Source organism: Parasteatoda tepidariorum, chromosome 1 (genome assembly GCF_043381705.1).
Source record: "Parasteatoda tepidariorum isolate YZ-2023 chromosome 1, CAS_Ptep_4.0, whole genome shotgun sequence".
NCBI classification, from domain to species: Eukaryota; Metazoa; Arthropoda; class Arachnida; order Araneae; family Theridiidae; genus Parasteatoda; species Parasteatoda tepidariorum.
In genome coordinates, this window is record NC_092204.1 from 70,890,096 (window position 1) to 70,910,788 (window position 20,693).

Below are 20,693 nucleotides of genomic sequence, written 5' to 3' on the forward strand. Positions count from 1 at the left end.
ACTCACTTATCAGGATTTTTTCGACAGAGATCGGAGGTACGGCAACTGCTTTCAGTTAGAATGTTCCTTTACACGTAGCTTATAAACATTCACTCGGGCGCTTGCGCAGTTGCAGTCAGTCAGTGAGAGCATATCTCACTGGATGCGAAAAATCTCATATTGCGAATTCGGATATGTGAAAGAGACCCAGATTGAGTGAGTTTTTCGCGTACAATATACATCAAACCAATGTAGTTGTCATTCCCATTTCAAAATCCGCATCCGCGATTATTTCGCATGCAGTATAAAAGCTTTTTTTTTTTTTCTATAGTGATTTCATTTGCTTTCGCTGACGTTTTTTAACTTAGTTTGCAACTTGTTTTATGTAGTTATAAACGTAATATAATTGGTAATTCTAAAAATACGGGTGACCACTCAGATCAATCTGAGTAGGGATCGAGGGTGTGCGATATTGGTCCTCGTTAAACTGTTCTACCGTAATGTGCTCGACTTCGCGTACAGGTCGTTGGGCTGCGGGGATGCCATCTTCTCTGCAGAAGATCAAAATTGTGATGGAATGTCTTCGGATCATCCTCAGGGATGTTTCCCAGACCGTCACCAATAGCCCATTGTGCAGTTCTAGTGCGACGTAAATGAACTGCAACAACAACAATATGTATCAAGATATTTTTCGCAATTATATGTTGAATTTAGGTAAAAGATTCTGAAGGATAATTATAATTGATGTCGTGTTTTTCGAGATATTAAAACGAAAACATATTGTTCAACATATGTGAATTTCGACACATACATGTGGTTTCGCATTATGCTGGTTATCGCTCGCCAACATCGAAATTGTTTGCAGATCACTTAACAACCCTCAGTGTTGTGCAGATTACTTCCAAAACGGCAAAAAATCACGATATTGGAGAGAATTGAACTTTGTTTCGTGTACAAAAATTTAAAACTTGTTAATTCGAAATCCTTCAAAATTTAGCAGCTGAAATTAACGTTCGTGAATTTCATATTGTTGGCGCCGTTGTCGAGTTTGAGTTCCGCCAGTAGCTGCCACTCCGTCCCGTCCCCCGCTCAATTCGTATTAATTTTTCATAAGCTCTCGTGCTTATTGTATTTCGTTGTTATTATTTTCAATCAAATGAACTTGTTATTGTTATTATTGATTTGCTTCATTGACGCCTATGGATACTTTGTTGTTAAGGTAGGTTAGACCCTACACATATATCTAAGCGTTTTTATAATAGAATATAAGCGCAGACAATAACTTGGGTTACAATCTATTATATATAAACTATAATATAAACTATATAATATGTAAACAATGTAATATAATAAACTATAGTATAGAATGATAAACATGACTAATTACATAAACTAAAAACTGTTAAATAAGTAAATCTTTATTTTAGATAAATTTTATCAAATTTTTTTTTTTTTTTTTGGCGATGACGATTTATTTATTGGTAGAACATAAACGCTAAAATCCATTCTCTTTCTCAGATTAAACACGGCTGATCCGAGGGTAAAATCAGAGAAGGAAGTATAAAAAATCCCTCTCCATTAACTTAGATAAGTATCAATATCAAGTTTTAATACAGTCTGACTTGACTCCCTAAAACCAAGGTCAGTCACTGGCTTTGACTTCTGGGAGTCGATGTTATTCCATATTTTGAAAGATTCGAATAAATTAATGATTTATCTACAATCCCATTCTTTCCTAATGTTTGCAATTTATCTTAATTTAATTGCTGCATCTTGCAAACCTGGAGTCCTCACCATTACACCCCTCTCACTCCATCATACCATGTCCAAGCCAAGCTTTTTTATCTTCCCATATCGGCACCTTATTTTTATGGCAACATGTCTGTCTCATGTTTTTTTTCTTTTTTTTCGGTATTTTGTGTTTTGACACCGAGAAAAGTTATTGTTCATGGAACTAAAACTATATCAATTTTTGTGTCATTATTTGCGCCTCCTTTATGTTGAGTAGGTTTATTCAAAAGAAGACCATATGGCAGTAAAATTTTCCAAAAAAGGGAAGAAAATGTGAATTTCTTATTAACTTTTTCCGAATTATATGAAAAAATTTCATCGCTAAAGAGGAAATCGAAACTTAAAATTGAAGAACTCCGGAACTCGGTGACTAAATTTAAGAGTACATGGCTGTAAGAAAGTTATAAAAGTTCAGCGATTCATTTTAATTCTTCACGTCATAAAAACCAAAAAAGAAAAAAAAGGGAAATGACGAATATGAACACAAAACTAGGGAATAGGGACAAAACTCCCCACTTTCATGAAAAATTCCAAATATTTCGAAAACTGTTGTGCGTTTTAACAACAAAAATGAAAATTACTCTTTTTTTACCATGTCAGGGAAAAAGTTTCAGCTCCCTGATAGTTAAGTCCCGCAGGGGACTGATCGTAAAGATCCGGCTCCCAGTTGGCTGCGGTCAGTGTGTAAGTGGTTGACCACTTGGATCAGTCTGCTTAAGGACCGAGGGTATGCGGTTTAGGTCCTCGTTAAACTGTTCTACCGTAAAGTGCTCGACTTCTCGTGCAGGTCGTCGGGCTACTGAAGCAGGGGAGCCATCCCCTCTGCAGAATATCAAAATTGTGATGGCATGTCTACGGATTATCCTCAGGGATGTTTCCCAGACCGTCACCAATAATCCATTGTGCAGTTTTAGTGCGACGTAAATGAACTACTACAACTATTTAATTAGCAAAAATAACTTAAAAAAAGATATGAGAAATGTCACAAAATAAAAAAAGTCATTTTATTCTCATAATTGACACACAATCACTGAAATCAAACACAAAACAAAATCCAACCATTAAAAAATAAATAAGCACATTCATTATCAGCAACCATCAACGTTAATATTTCTGCACACCATAACTTGCCGTGTGCTTTCATACAAAGTTCTGCACATCTTTGCTTTTTGACATCTGTCCTTTTTATCATCATGAATTTTACGCTGCATGGGTGGAAGATTATCTCTGTTTTGTAGCACTTGCACGGGTAAAGTATCTTTTATGGGCAAAGCTGCATTTCGGTATTTAACCCTTCTAGAATGGACAGAGGGAATTAAATTCCGTTGGTTTAAACTATCCCGATGTTTAAGAGAAGCACAACAAGAAGAGTTAATATGCATTCCTCTTCTCAAATGCCAGGAACAGCAGGTCGAAAGTTTCGAGTTTGACTTGCAACATGAACCAGAATCATGATGGTCTTTTCTTCGGTGGTGTCTTTGTCTATGAGGCTTAATTGCTCTATTGATATTTCTTTGGGGTAATGTATGGAGCATATTTGTGCGAACCATATCTGCATATGGAGCTTGCGGATGACGTGGGTGAAGAGATACACCTGGTGGTAAAGCCCCTAATCTTGGAAGTTGACCTAAAAATGGATCTTCTTTTGCATCCGTTCGAAGAAAGTTGTGCGATGGAAGTGATGCAGGATATTGATTTGAGCTATGAAATTGAAAGTTTCTTGTCCTAGACAAATGAGAACGTTGTGACGGTAGATTTTGTGAATGATTTATCGTTCTACTAGAATTAGTTACGTTTTCAATATTTCTATTACGCCCAAGTGAATGGAAACTATAAGTCTTGTTTGAAGAAGGTAGGTGATCATGATTTCGAGTAAAAGAAGTATCTCTTCCTCGAAAACTAGAAGTACTGTCTGGGGGTTTTTCTGTCGGTATTTTTTCAATATCAATAACAATTTCATCTGGTTTAAAATTTCGGAGAATGTCGTGTAAATGCACTTGATTTGGAGGAAATACAGGTTGATTTTTGACAAACTTATCTGAATTTTGCTGCTTATCATCGCTATTTCGAATATTAAAATTAGTGGGCACATTGTGGTTGTTGAAACGCAAATGTGGGATGGAATTGATATTATTTTTGTTTTCAACACTTATTTGAGAGTGATCGAACGCAGGATTAAGCTTGCCCGAGAGAAAATTATTTTCGAACAAAACTTCACTTTTGTGATGATGATTTATGTTTTTAGGTAGAGAATCACTATAATCAATCTTATCTAAATTAAGAGTATTTGTATTTAGAGAATTCGTAGCAAGAAAATGTTTTTGCTTTGAAGCTGGAGTAGAAGTCGTTGTCTGAGAGATATGCTCAACATAAAAATTATTGAATGGAACCCGATCTTGAGTTGGTGATGTTTCACTATCGATTGCTTTTAAGCTATCGTCTGAAACAGTCTTCGTTCTTTGACGATTACGAATTGTGTTAAGAGAAACAGGACTATAGGAATCGTGTGATCTCGAAGCTGCTAGATTTCCATTTAAGTTATGAAATCCTTCAAATATTGAGTGAACATCTTCATCAGGTTGAACAAAAGTTTCATGTATGCCCGGGACATGGCCAACAGTTTCAAACTTTTTAGAGATTTTGGGAATTTCTAATACATTTATCGAGACATCTGGATTCTCATTATGCTCTTCTGGAATATCGCTAGTCAATAAAATTTTCCCTTCGGGAATATCTAATGTCTCATTTGAGAAATCTCCCTCAGTTTCGATATTACTTTTTCGATAATGAGCATTTAAAGTCCCGTCATTTGTATTCCTGTTATTCATCTCACCATTTCGATTTTGTAAAGTAGATGGATATAGAAGAGGATCCCATTCAGATGACTGAATATATTTTTTATTGTTACTATCAACAACCAAATCACGATTTAAATAATCTTCATATTTTGTTAAACTCCCAGGACTTTGGTGGGTTGAACTATTCAAATCGGTCTCCAGTGGTCGCTTATTTTTGTCCAAATAATCTGAACTGAAATTTTCATTCTTAATCTTTGGGTGGTCTCCGTGCTTAAAATTTCTTTCCGGTACAAATAAAGAACTGTAATGGTTATCTCCCCCATGCCTTTCGAATTGATTTTCAAGAGGCAAATCATCTTTGGATACATTCTCAGACGTTGAATTCCAACTCTGCAAACCATTTTTTCTGCTCTGTGGTTCTGGAATACTCTAAAAGAGAAAAAAATACACATTAATTTATTTGTGCAAGTCACTTTCCAGCAAAAGTTGGATTCTACAAAGTTTACCCGCATTCAGAATTTTACTAATTATTGTAAATTTTAAGATACGTAATTCGCAGTTCGAAGAAATGTTGATCTGGAACTTCGTAACTACTTTCATAACATGACCGATGAATCCTGACTTCTAAACTACATCTGAAGTATTTTTAATTTCGTACAATTATTCTTGATAATTTTTCCATAAATATGCATTTTGTACTAATAAAAATAAACTCTTTTCCATTGCGCTGGCGTTAGTAACGTAACGTAGAAAAAAGTGAATTTACTTGCTTTTAAGTCGATTGAATATGCTTCGGCAACTTTATCGCCTGCGCTGGCGAAAAAGCACGTAAAAATATAATTAGTTCTAATTACAAATTTTACCTGATTATTGGTTTCAGTTACAACTGGTTCAAAGCCGAAGATTTTTTTTTTGTGAGATATGATATACAGAGCGTAACGACGAAACCTGCTGCGATTTTTCGCAATTTTCACCCTCTCAACACAGTTTGCAATCCCATGGATTGGTCAAAGTTTTCATTCTTTTAATGCCTTTTATCACTTTTCAGAATTTATCAGCCGAATTTTATAACACACTGTATGCACTAAATGTTCTATAATCACCGTCCTCAATACATATTTTTTGAATCCTCGTTGTTCCAGACGTTTTCCAAGCATTACAAATTCTTAAAAGGAAAACGAGATTAAAAAAAAAATCAAAACCTGGCTGCCAGAAGAAACTGAGTAAAGGTAAAAGGTAATTCTTAAAAACACTTTCAAGTTTCATCTGGAATCAAATCGATTTTGATGTTTTAACACCACTTTCCTTCCACAGTAATTCGTTAAAAATTTGACGCGATCTCACTTTTTTTTCTAACTTGAATATTGATTTTCGAATACATTTTTGACGAAGATTCTAAATATATATGTATGAAGACTATGAAGGACAGTGATATGCGAATATCCTCCATATGTCCACGATTACCTGTTCTTCGAGAGTAGACTGTGATGAAGTAGCACTTGGTTTGCGGTATCGACGTCTAGTTTCATGTCCATGGTGTGAATATTTAACTGTATGGAAACCATGACGGCTGTACGATCTCTCTTCAACCTCGTCGACTTCTCTCTTTAAAATACCTGCATAGCAAGAAAAGTTAGTTAGAAGTTTAAACTAATATAACGGGTATCTTTCATAATGATCGGCGAGAAATACTAACAGAGACTGTTTAAGATTTTTTTTCTTTCTGAATAAGCTCTCATAGCCAGGGCCGTTTTATCCATTAGGCACTGTAGGCAACTGCCTAGGGGCCCCGCCACGTTCAGGGGCCCTGTGCTACAGAGAAAAAAATTGACAATGTTTCTTAAACAGTAAAAATTTAATTCGAAATTTCAATGACGATTGTCTTGCTCTGTACATTACATCGACGCTATTTTAGTGCATTTCTGAACGCATTCCAAATTAGACATTAATATTATGGTAGTTAGTTCATATATAACGCAGTAATATAATCGCAAGCAATTTTATCGCGGTAATTTTAACGCCGACTAATCAGATGACTATACAGCAAGAGCAGCTTTTTTAACACAACACGCTTGAAAAACGCGCAAAATTCTACGTTGTGAATGCACACTTACTGTTCTGGTACCTACCATAGGTATGTATATTCTATGGCCAAGCTACCAAAGAGTATGTAAAAATAAGGTTGGCAGTACTGGTTCTTTCGTCTCATGACTGGGGAATTCCCCGATCCGCTAAATACATACTGCAATGGCCGTATTTTGGACTGCCATACTAGATCGGATCAATGGTGTCAGCAAATCTTTACAAAAGAAAACAATTGAACTTCGAACGGCAGTCCATCTTTTAAAATCGCTTTTAGATTTTTTAATTTCACAGAGAGAATTATTTGACGACTACGAGACTAAGGCAAATGAGAAAACTGATACTCAATACAGTGATGAGAATCAGCGTGTGCGAAAAAGGAAAAGGCATCACGATGACGGACCTGCAAAAGAAGTTGTGCTCGGAGGAAAAGAGAAATTAAAAGTTGATACATATTTGCCAGTACTAGACATGCTGTGTACAGAACTGCCGCGGCGCCTAGAAGCTTACCGGGAAATAAATGATCTGTTTGGGTTTCTAACAGATTTCTCGACAAAATCCGACGCTGAAATTAAGGCTTGCACAAAGTTTAAGGAACATTATTTCGAGGACATTGAGCCTGAGTTTATAGACGAAATGGTGCAGTATAAATACTTCATCTTACAATTAGAAGACGCCGGGAAAAAATTGTGCCTGGCGAAGAGTCTTACAAACTGATTATTGGTAAAATGACACAATCAACTTTCCCGAATGTAATGACAGCTTTGCAAATATATAGAAGTCTAATGATTACAAACGCCACTGGTGAACGAAACTTTTCCAAATTGAAATTAATTAAAAACTGTCTTCGTTCAACTATGTCTCAAAACCGTTTAAATTCATTGGCCATAATGGCAATTGAAAATGATGTATTGGAAAAGGTTAACTTTCAGGATGTCTTGAACGATTTTGTAACAAAAAAAGTTAGAAGAGTTAATATTTAAGCTTATTGTATGATTTTTTTAAATGCATATATTAATTACTTATATTCTTTCGTTTGATTAAATATTTTTATTGAATAATATGATAATATACCTATGTAGTAAAAAACAGCGTAATTATGAATGAAGTGTTGTGTTAGCGAAAAAATATATTAGGAAGTTAGAAGACGGAAGGGGGGGGCGGGGCGAGGCGAGCATTGCCTAGGGGCCGCGACATGCATAAGCCGGCCCTGCTCATAGCATTCTTTTTAAAGTATAGACATTAGTAAAACTATCAACATAAATTATAATTATGCTGTATACTACTACTAATCGATACTTAGTTTGTCGTACGCTGCAACATTGCTTTAAGATTAGAAATACTTGAGAGACATAATTTTGGTGGCTGAATTTAAATGCATCTCTGGAATTGAGCTAAATTTAAACAAGCCTTATAGAAGGGGACAATCATGATCATTAATTGTTCTTTTCACGAAATACAAATGTGGATAGGTTTCACTCAAAAATTCCTTTATGATTTGTTTCTCAAGAGATACTTTATCTTTTGAGTTGGTTACAAAATTACAAGGTTATAAAGAAAAAACTAATCTTCCCTTTACACCAAACCACTGCTGATCTTATCTTCCAAGATAAAAGCTACTCAATATCAAAATGGCTTAGGAGTAACATAGTTTTGGTTTATTTGAACCAATTAAACATTTCCGGAGCAGTGTACCAGTCCGCGAATTTGTTGCCCTGCATTGCAAGCAGCTATACATCTACAGAAACAAAAGTTTGCTGTTACAAATTGTATGTGTCCAATTTTATTGTATTATATTTCTATTTGTATATTAGTCCTGTTAGTATATTTCGAATTCACCTTAGTATTCGCTGCGTGCTATGATTGATTTCTGATTTGATTTCAAGAATTAGTGAGTATATACGATACCTAAATCAACTGTTCTAACCGTAAATTGTATCGTAATAACTCTGACTTTCATGTGTATCATATCTTATTGTTTTTATAAATGTTAATGTTACTGATCACTGAAAATGGTGGCAACGACTTTACACTAAAAATAGTGTAAAGAATATTTCTGGCGCTTTACTACAAGAACTGTCGCTAGCGTCAGATTAAACGAAGAATCATTTCTGGTGTTCCCCTACATCACTTTTGGGGCTAAATTGCCATCATATATGGTTTTAAGGTACACTAAAAAAAATATTTACTGAGAAAATTTGTATAAAATAATAATAAGCCATTCTGGTAAAAGTGGAGAAATGGTAATTTTTGTTATATCTCAAGCTATCATTTTTGTTATATCATATGTTACATTCATATTTTCAAGCTATTTAAAAGCGTTAACTTCTAGTTATAGTTTCAAAAAGTTTAAAATGTATGTACCTATTAACTATTTTAACTGTAATTAGTTGACTAAGTAATTAGTAACAGCTGGTGTAACTGTAACTGTAATTAATTGACATCATTATACCTTTAATTTTATCACAGTCAAAAACTTGTTTAAGAAAGCAGTTTTTTATTTTTATTTTAGTGGTTCAAAAAATTCCGACTGTTTTTTCTTTTAACCTAACATCCAAGTACACTGAATACAAACTTTTGGTTTTATCGAAAGAACAGGTGCTACTATTGTAACTATTTAACTATAAAGATAGGCTCAATTTTCACCTTCATTACTTTTTATTTATTTATTTTTATCATATATATAAAAAATAGACAGCTGGAACAATTAAATATTTGACAACAACATTTAATTTTCTTTTTTTGCTGAATGCGAATGTTTAAAATAAACCTAATTATGGTATATTTAATTTTAATAGCAAATGATAAAAATTCAAAAACATGATAAATTTTAATTTAAAGACACAATTTTCCAAAGCACGACGCTTGTTGAAGTAAAGTTGTTATTTGAAGTTTCATTCGAAATTTTTGGCATATACTGAATGCAATACAGTTTTAATTCCGGGGGTACATTAGATAAGTTGGGTAACAATTAAAAGCAATATCATCATTAAAATGATTCATTGAGGTAGATAATACGTAACAAATAGTATGGAAGAATTAATTTAAAAAGTGGGTTTAATTGAAGGTATTAATTCCTCCGTAAAATAATATTAGTATGGCTTACGGTGATTTCCTTGTGGCATAATGAGCCAGGTGTTCATTTTTCGGCAAAAAACAGCTGTTTGCTGACCGGCTATGTTTCGTATTTCTGTGGGTGTTAAAGCCGACTTGTGAGGAACTAAAGAAAGAACTTTCGGATGGCTTTCAATAGGGCTCTGAAATAAAATAAAAAATTCAAATGCATTATGTAACAACTAAAAAATGAGAGAGAAATAAATATTGCATAGCACAGGGTATAAAAGCCTTACTTAGGTAATAAAATTTCTATCGTAGTACCCTCTTGTGTTGCCGTTTGTTAGTAGCAAAAATTGCACTGGATTAATACCTGTTTTCACTGTCTGATTATCGCATGGGGAGAAGGCCCCACATTCTATGGGCCCTCAAATTTTTAAGTTTATGAAGTTAAGTTATTTAAGTTTATATTTTAAGTTTTTTTAATATTTTAAATTAAATTTTTTTTATCTAAAAAGTGTCAGTATTTAAGTGATTGCTTAGTAGAAATTTGTTCCTTACCAGTTCCTTGAAGTAAAATTAATTGTAGTTTATTATAATCAAGAAAGAGCACTTGCCCAGGCACCATATTCCATGGGTCCTCAAATCTTTTTACACAAATTTTTAATTTTTCAAGTTTTTTATATTTTAAATTTAATTATTATTCTTATTTATTTATTTTTTCATAAATTTTTTCAGATTTTTTATTTTTTTAGCATTTTAGTGATTGCTTTATGGAAATTTAATAAAAATAAATTAAAAATAAAATAAAAATTTAATAAATTAAAATTTGCTACTTAAAGAGTCATATTTTCATACATCATACTCAGCCCTGTATGCATCTTTTTTACAGCAACCTTAATAGTGCTTGCATGACTAATGGATTTTATAAAATAATGAAAAAGAAAGCTTAATCTTTTTATTTTAAAAAGGAAAAATTTAAATTCTGGAAAGAATTTTACATAATTGTGTATACATTTTAACTCTTTAATCATCAATTATTATTTTATCCTTTTAAATATTGTTTTATAAAGTGTTTTCTTTTCCTAAATGATCAAATGTGTAATAGGAAAAACAGTTTGAATTGCGCATTCGAAATAACTTTTCAAAAACATTTTGAAGTATATAAATTCGATCATCTTTAAAGACGTACTTTTTACGATATCTCAGAATCTAGTATTTTTCCCGTTAGAGTTTTCTCTTATATTGAAGGAATCAAATATAAGCAATATATGCACCCCTTTTCATTTACTTTGACGTTGTTTACAAATCCTGTATCTTACGAAGTAAGAGTATTGCGGCATGCGGATAAATATTCTGCAATTGATTGAGTATGAGCTAAAATTTTCCGAAAAGAAATAAAGCAAAAATTTCCGAGTGATTGACAAGGTGTTTTTACTCGTGGAATCTCAAAATTGCCGGTATGTGACACTGTTTGGCTTTAAATATTAATCCTAACCCTTAAAAGTAACTATTTCACACGAAAATTATATTAAATAACTATATATTCTGTGAAATAATTATATTTTAAAAACTGAGATAGATATGATTCACATTTTTTATGTTATATGTCAACATAAAAATATGCCAAATGTGTTATGTTATGAGTAAAAAAAAAGTGTAAATTTCTTGATAAAGCGTTAGTTAAGTTCCTAAAAAGTTAAACATGACCTTCGTTAGAAGCCAAAAAAGAAAAACGCAACTTCATACAGTTAATGAGATTTTGACGAAAAATATTTGTCTATACGTCTATACCTATTACTATTTCAATCTGAACAATTGTGAAACTGTTCATCTTAGTTCTCTAACTATGTTAGATATAGGATCTCTAATGTAATATCGAGACAGTTTTATGATTTTTCATTCGTTTTTATAATTCATTTACTTAAAATACTTACCTGAACTTCGCTGAGAGCGTTAATTTCATGATTCAAAGTTTCATCCGTTAGTCTTCCTAAAAAACATTCCCGGTTAGTCAAATCTTTATAAGCAATTGTACGCTGAAAAAAAAATCACAAAATATTACTAATTATCAATAATACATCTGAATAAAACTGTGATATTGGTTTTCTTACTGCCAGTATATCATTTCAACATTATAAAAGTTTAAGCATTTAGGCTGATAATATTTTCAACCATTAATAATTAATTCAAAAAACACACATTTCCATATAAAAGACCCAGACACACCCGTTTCTTATCTTTTTTCTTTTAATATCTTTTTCAAGTTTTTTTTTCTTCCTTATTGCAACGAGTTTGTCTCGTTATTTTCTCCTGTAATTTTGTGTTTCGAAGTGTTGTGTTTCTTGTTTATAGAATCAAAACAATGATATGCACATTTTAGATTCGCTTTTTAATACTTTGCGCAAAGTATACCGTTTCTTCATACCGTTCAATCGATTTTACATTACATAAATAAAAGCTGAATAAATCCTCGCTATAGGTATAGAAAATTTATACTTATTTTTTTGAGAAGTTTAATTCATTTTTAAGTTTGATTAATTAATTAAAATATTTACAACAAAACGGTTTAATTAATTAAAACATTCCAATACAGTATGAAATATGTACAATAAAAATAAAATAAAAAGCCATTCTTGAATCTTCAGGTTCAGATGAGAGTATACAGTCACTAATATGGACCTAATGGTCCATACAACAGATATTTTATCCTAGATAACTATACAGTCACTGGGATGGCAAATTGCTCCGCTTTGTAAAAATATTTTTTCCAGTGGAAGCGAAGTTAAAGTTATTTTTAGTTTAGTCAATTTTATTTTAAGTTACACTGGTTAAGAAATTAAGAAAATTTACACACTCGGTGGATTATCTCCAGAACTACTGGACCGATTTTAATTAAATTTGATCTGTACATATATTGATACAATACAAAACAAATAAACATTCAACAATTCTAATACACATGCATGAACATGCGTAACCCTCGTTGGAGTCGGAAGGTATGAAATTGCCACAGGAAATGACAAACTGCCTTATTTCAAGTATGAAATCACGGTACAAGGCCTGTATATCTATAAGACGGGACCATACTCCCTATTAACCCTTATTTTTAATTATTATTCAGCAACCGCAGTCTCATACCTTCCGACTCTAATGAGAATTACGCGTGATCATGTATTACAATTATTGAATGGTGATTTGTTTTGTTTTGTACCAATGTATGTACATATCAAATTTCATTAAAATCGATCCAGTAGTTCAATAGATAATGACCAAGTCTGCAGTGTGTTTTTCCACCACAACACATCGAAAATTTAAAGCCTTATATAAAATACAACTCTGCTGCAGTTGTCTCACGAAGAGATTTGTAAAGAGATGGCAAAAATTATCCCTGATTCAACTTATTCTAAGTTTACTTTTTTCATCTCAAACAATTTAATGAAATTTTCGCCGAAAGCGGAGCAGTTGACATCCCTGCAGTCGTATAATATAAATTTTCGACTTACCAATCTTGACAATTCGTGACGTTACAGTAATATTTCAACAATTTCAAAGATTTCAAATTACACATTTTATTGCTTACCTGTGTTTTGATAAAAATTTAGAAGCATTTCATTTAAGCCACGCGATTTTTTTCTTTTTTTTTAATAAATAAAAGGATATAAAAATATGTGTCTTCAACTTAGTCTATGTGACGAATCATTAGTCACAGAGTAACACAGATTTAAATTCAGTTATTTAGGATTAAAGATGTCTGGTTTATCTGAATTTGGAGAAAAAAAATTTAGAAACATTTAATTTAAGCCATGTCAGATTTTTTTTCACAAATAAAAGGAATGTAAAAATAAGTGTGTTTTTAACTTAATCTATGTGACGAATCATGAGTCACAGAGTAACACAGATTTAAATTTCGTTATTTAGGGTTAAAGATGCCTCGTTTATCTGTATTTAGAGAAAAAAAATTGAATTATTTCATTTTAGCCATGTCAATTTTTTGTCATAAATAAAAGGAATATAAAAATAAGCGTGTTTTTAAATTAGTATATGTGACGAATCCTTAGTCACAGAGTAACACAGATTTAAATTTAGTTATTTAGGGTTAAAGATGTCAACCAGATATGTCAGGTTTTTTATTATTAAACGATTTATTTATTAAAATGACAAAATCTGCATATAAAATATCTATTCTGCATCTGCATCTAAATGGAAGTTTCTTCGAAAGAAAAAAATAACTAAAAAAAAATCTTTTTTTTTTCTTTAAAGAGTATGTAACTTGTTTCGTGCGCTACTAAATATCTTTTTTGGACGTGATATGTTAGAAGGTACAAACATTTCCCGACAAGAGATAAAGAAAAATATTATTGCACTTTACTCTCGAATAAAAATACCTCTCTGGATCGTAAATCTGCAAGAAAAGGAGGAGAGGAAAAGGATAACCAAAATACTGGGTCAGGCATCCCCTTTTCTGCCCAATCAAACCGCACCCCTCTACGTCTTTTTTTTTTATGGCTGAATTAGGATTCAAATCACACGTTTCATAATTACACGGAGCTTTTAGTTATTTTTTTATAATTCACCCCCTGCCTACGTAAAAAGCGAACTTAGTGGTGAAGAATCAATTGAAACAATTTAGAGTTGTCAAGAAACGCGGTAGGTAAGAGCAAAGGAGAAGGAAAATAATAATAATAAAAATACTTTGAAACAATTTGCTGTAGTTTTTTTTCTTCCTTTTTAACAAAGCTAACCTGTTATCTTGCAAATCGTTTTATTTTTATAGGATTTCAGATATATATGCTATGCGTGGTAAAAGGAGTAAAAGGATTAACATATTAGCATGTTCGGAAAAGATTCTCTAGCATTTTATTCTTTTGACCATACACTACTTTTAAAGTAGGAAGAGATTTTTTGATTACAATATTTTCATTCATACTTTTATCGATATTTTATTCATGTATTTTTTTTAATTCAGAGTATGAAAAGAAATAAATATGTAAAAGTGAAAATTAAAAGTGATGGAGCGCATCGTTCATGGTAATATGTTTTGTTGAAATTTCTAACTAAATAAATCTAATCAAGCTGCTGATCCTTAATATTAAACCATAGAAAAACTTTGTTTTCTGCTATATATGTTATAAATAAAGAGAGAAATACATCGATAGATCGTGAAATAATGATACTTCTGAACATTGTTAACGATATTTAAAAAAGTATTTAAACGATTTATCGTGAATGCCATGGATTATGTCATGTATCTGCGATTATAAATTTAGCCGAAGTTAAAAAGTTTTGTGTTAAAAAATTTGGCAACTTGTAAAAAATTTGGCAAAATTAATTACACGCATTTCAAAGATTCTGAGAAGATGAAATAAAATTCTCAAGCTCTTATATGAATCCATAGAACGGATTGAGTCCTAATTTAGTATCTTCTCAAAAAATTAAGGTAATATAGGATAAAAATATATAATTTTATAAATATATAATATAGGATATAAATATTAATATATAATTTTAGGAATAAATATAAAATGACAAAAAAAACTTGGAATAAATACTTTATAAGAGAGTGGCTTAAGAAATTAACTGGGTTAACTAAGTTCAAAAAATATCGTTTCAAACACGACGTTTTTATGCGTTTATAGTTGAACTTTCTATCAACTTTCTCAATCGTCACTCCTTATACTGCAGACGCATCCAGTTGATGAAGTCAAGTGGAATATTGTGACAGTTATAAATAAACGACCAACAAGTAGCCGATCATATTCAAAACCTAATTAAAATAGTGACAATCGTATCGAAATGAGTAATTGCCGAAATTTAAGTTGATTGCTGGGAAGTGTGGATTGCAGGATGGGATTGTGTAATCAAACCTTCTTTTATTGTGTTGCACTCAGAAGTGTTTGGGAATCTTATGACACAACATAAATTACAAAAGGCTTTTTTAAAAAAAAGTCTTTTAAAAAATACACCTACCATTAATCATTCTACGCAATAAATTTTTTATGAATGCATTGGGAGAGGTCGGAAAACCATCAGTTGGAAGCAATTGGTAAACAAAGTATGAGCAAACAAACAAAAAAAATTTGTTTGAAAGGAAGATACTAAATGTTTCCAAAAACAGAAAAAATATCTAAATTTTCTTTTTTGTATTTTCTAAAGACATGCGTAATATAAAGTATGAAAATGATTTTCCGAATTTAAAATTTTCGAAGACCAATTTAGGCCTTATTTCTGAACGAATTCATGTTCAGTGATCATTTATGTCCCCTTCCTAAAATTTTTAAATCGCCTTTAGAGTTCATCTTCAACACAAATATGCAAATATTTCAAAAAGAAAATCGATCTTTCACATTCACGTACGCAGGTTCTGCACATAGCAGTTACAACGGCGCAATTTCGGTTCTCCACAAAGCTTGCACAGAATGAACGTTCGTAAACGTTGGGGGTGCAGCGTTTAAGTACTAAATCTCTCAAATAAAATACAAAGGATGTGCTTTATTACTGAATGCAAAGCTATTTTCTATATTTGACTTCAAAATTATTAACTTCAAGTGCGTAAAAGTTACTTCGATAAACATTTGTAGCTTTGCATTTGCTTTTGAAATAAAATTTCACAGCTCTAAAGATAAAAATTTCACCAGGATTTATAAAATTGTCTTTTTCTTGAATAATAGTCGATTTCTTCCCTCCTCGTACAAAGTACTTAATCTTATTTCAATTTTTTACCAATACAATTAGATTCTTTATTCAATACTTTTACGAAAAGTCATCATTGGTCTTAGAGATTTCCATTCAAGCCTCACTCTTTATCTTTCTCGCCTTCTCAATACAAGGCTAATCCAAATCCGTTATCTGCTTTTAATTTCGTAAGCAACTAGCTGTTGTTAGTACTTATACATTAAGCAGCATTTCATTCTTTACTTTATCGAAATCCTTTTATGATAAAAATTTTACCAAAATGTCTTCTTCTTCTTGATTAATATTCAACTAACCAACCTTTAGTTTTCATGGTGTTCAGTTTACATAATTCGGAAGACATTTTTTTGAGGATAGAGTCGTCTCTGACTCAAATGAACCGGATTGGAGTCTTGTTGATAGTTGGTCGCTTGTTTTGTTTACATCCAATGCCGATTACTGTGTTGGCAAAAAATAACCGTAATAATAATAAGTTAAGAATTTTCATTACTCCAGAAATTAACGGTAGGAAATATTCCCTCCATAGAATGTAAATGCGGGTAATTTCAAATAAAAGAGAATAACTTCATGTGATACTTTACTCAACAATTCTTTTACTTCTGAATCAAGAGCACAACATAAATTGCTTTCTAAGGAAATTATCTACCGATTACTGATAGATTCTTTTCAGAATTTTTTATCAATAATTTATCATCGTTAAAATTTATATGATAAAAAGTTTTAATTCTGGGCTGTTTGTCCATTAAGGTTTTTGATGAAGATGAGATGGTAAATTGAAGACAATATTCTAAATATTTATGACCTTATTCCATTGCAATTAAATTTTTCATAGCACAAGTACGGAACCTTTATAAATCCTTAAGTCTTCTTTAATCCTTAAAGTATTCATTATTTACTTGCTTTTAAAGCAGAGTTGATGGGAGATTTTCATATTGCAATTTAATAGTTATTGTAATCAGTTCAGTAAAGAGCAACCGACTTTGGCTAACCAATTTGAATCAATATTTCACTTCGGAAAAAATTAAAATCAGATATAGAATTTAAAATTCGATGCTACTATGCAAGTGGTTGCATTTTATCTTTACTACACAGTAAAAAATTCCGGATAAATTTACGGTATAAAGTACCGGCATTTAGGGGCATCACCCATAAAATCTCTTTTTACCGTAAAAAACTATACCGTGATTTTCACAATATTATTTATTTAATTAAAGTGATTCACTGATTTTATGGTAATTATTACTGTAAAAATTACGGTATATCACATTTGTGTTTGTTCCGAAACATATTCCGGTAAAAATGTATTTTACGGTAAAAAATACAGCCATCCTGAGTGCCGGTACTTTTAACCGTAATTTGTTACGGAATTTTTTACAGCGTAGATTTAATTACATTTTAGTGAAGACAATGTGCTTTCGTCTTTTTATTGTATAGTTCGAATATCAAGATTAACAGATCAAAATAGTCGATCAATAACTAAATAAAAAGATCCACCGTTCCATCTTCAACCAAGTCTTGAAAGTTTTAAGTGTATAAAATTGACTCATTCTTACAGAAATATTAAAATATGCTCGTTTTTGCTTTAAATCATTTTGTTTTCCCCTAAAAGGGAACTAAGTTTGGCATGCTTGCCTCAGAAGGATAACATATACGCACGAGTATGCCTTAAATTAATTATGGTGAGTTGTCACGTTATGTTTTCTTAACATCAGTAATAATTTCATGGCATAAATATTGTTAATAGACTGTCATGAACAAACATAATAAACACAGCTTAAAGCGAAATAATAATACATGTTCACATGAAATGTTAAATAAACTTCCACATCTGATTCCTCTCCGTACACAGTTTCATTCTGAAAGCAGATTCATTTTTTTTTATTACACAGCTTTTTATTGTGTTGGTGTGTTTCAAGGTTAAAAAGAATTATAGCCAGTGTCTACAAATTGCTTTGAAAGGAAAAAAAGTAACCAGCTAAATCGTAATTCTATCTTCTTATGCTCTCATCTTTTCCGCACTTTTTATCTGATGAAGTTATAAGAATTAATGTTCTTTCTATGCAGTGCGCACGAGATACCATGTGATCTATGTAACTGGTTGCTTCAAGCATGCGCGAGCAATGAATGTGGTTGAATATGGCAACACCATGTTAAAGTTTATTTTTAAGAGAATTTAAGAGAAGACATGCCTTTTTTTAAAAATATTTCTTTGCAAAAAAAGATCATTTGCAAGACTGTAGAATCGTTCCTTGAAACGTTCGATTTTAAATCCAAGTATCTGTTAAATTCCCAGGGCTGAAATTTTTGCGTATTTGCGGGTGGAACTCGATATAGAAGCGCAGAACTGACAGGAGTTTGACAGCAAACTGACGTAATCTTGAATTACACACACACACAGTAATATATATATANCACTGATCATACTGCATTTTTCTTTGTTTTATTTTATAACCGTCGTTGAACAGCCAACCCAAATTTTTGGGCTTGTGACTACTAAGGAACTCCGTAACCTTGTAATTTTGAACCCAATCCAGAAGACAAGAGAACTCCTGGATCAAGTATTGGGAGGAATTTGCCTTCGCGAAGGACTTCTTGATGGATTTATTTTGAAGAGACAATTAATAGGGTGGAAAAAAAAGCATTATTAAATTTAAAAAAAACTACGCTAGAAACTTGTGATAAATTTGACACTGATCTTGTGATCGTGTTTTGAACTTTTTCATCTCACCGTAAATTAATTTTTCCTCCCCCAATAAAGCCTGCAATTATTCCCCCTCTCTCATCCTTTAATAACTTCTCCTTCAATTACCTCCCTAAATGAAGGGGTAATTTAATGCAGAAGCTTACACAACAAGTGAGCGAAAAGGGAGCTTTAAAATAAAGCTAAAAGATCTGTAATTGCAATAAATTAAAATTTAGATTACGTTTTTTTTCTCTTTGTAAATGTTTAATTTACAAATTCCATGCACTGTATTTTATCAATTCTATTACATATTTGCGAAAACTAAATTGTGACTCACATTTTATGCAAAGTAGATGATATTTAGTATTAAGTACAGAAACAAAATGCTATTCTACTTTTGTAATGCTACTAGATCAATTAAATGAGTGATTAATAGAAAGAATAATTATTGTACATTACCTTTCCTATTTGGCAATTTAACTAACGGAAAAAACGTTAAATACAAACGAAATCATTTTTTAAAATTTAGTTGGTTATTTATGGGACGAGAAAAAAGGATTGTCATCTTATTCTCAATTGATCAAAATATCATCGAAATGTCGTAGAAAAATTAACAAAAGATACAGGAGTAATTGGAACATTTTCTTTCTTTTCTTACTTTCTTTTTCTTCTTTCTTTTTGCATTTCCCAACCATTTAAAAGTAATTTAAACGGAAATCAATTTAATTTCAAAGCTATTTAACTTATTTAAAGCTCGATATTTAAATCAGATAATTTAACAGCCGTGATCTTGTTGTTGAGACGATAACAGATAATCATATAAGCACATCTCAATTCCAATGAAGCGCTTACACAAATGGAGTAATACACGGTAAAAAAAAAAAAAAAAAAAAAGACAGAAGATATAAGAGTTAAACAAGNAAAAAAAAAAAAGGAATAAAAAGCATTAATAAAAATCTAAATCTGACTTCATATGGAGTGAGAAAAAAAATATGATCCACTAAATAAGAAGTAATATGAAACCGAAGGGTAATCAAAGAGCCGTAAAAGAACTCTTAACATTTCCGTAATTTGGGAAAAAACAAGGGAAGACAAGCCGTTCATCTTTTCTCGACTTCTTTCAAAGGCGTGTTAATCAAAATACAGGAAAGGAACTTATCTCTGTGCTTTTTAGACTTTTGAAGTCTTAAGTGATCGGAGAAAAGAAAAAGACGCGATTTATCTCACATCCTAATTTAGGTTTTTTGCCTTTTTTTCTTCCATGGTTGTACGGCTGTCTTCCATTAATTTATAATTTTTTTCATGCGTATCTTACATTTATGCGTCCTCCGCTCCCACTACTTATCAAACAACGCATCCGCTTTTTCGCGATTCCCAAATAAAGACAATTTTATTATTCACCATACATTTTTTCTCTATTTTTCTCGATACGAGATTCACAGTAAAAGTTTTCGGGTCAAATAAGTAAAAAGTACTCTAATACTTTTTACCGTAAAATCCATTTTTACCTTTAAGTCTAATTTGCTGTTTTACAGTAATCAGTAATTTTTTACAGTAATATTTACTGTAAAATTTTTAGATCACTGCAATTAAATAAATATTAGGGGAGAGTG

The 20,693-nt window shown here is 31.7% G+C and overlaps 1 protein-coding gene across 1 annotated transcript in view; it reads right to left on the bottom strand.

Annotated features, from left to right (window-relative positions):
* Nucleotides 1–2,752: 2,752 nt before the first annotated feature.
* Nucleotides 2,753–20,693, bottom strand: part of LOC107450893 (GATA zinc finger domain-containing protein 14) — a 64,362-nt gene continuing 46,421 nt past the window's right edge. Inside the window, exons 4-7 of the mRNA XM_016066826.4 lie at nucleotides 11,642–11,743; nucleotides 9,757–9,907; nucleotides 6,033–6,184; nucleotides 2,753–4,997 (exon numbers count right to left, since the gene is read on the bottom strand). Of these exons, the coding sequence (XP_015922312.1) occupies nucleotides 2,859–4,997; nucleotides 6,033–6,184; nucleotides 9,757–9,907; nucleotides 11,642–11,743 (2,544 nt within the window). The 3' untranslated portion in view covers nucleotides 2,753–2,858. The remainder of the gene's footprint in view (nucleotides 4,998–6,032; nucleotides 6,185–9,756; nucleotides 9,908–11,641; nucleotides 11,744–20,693) is intronic.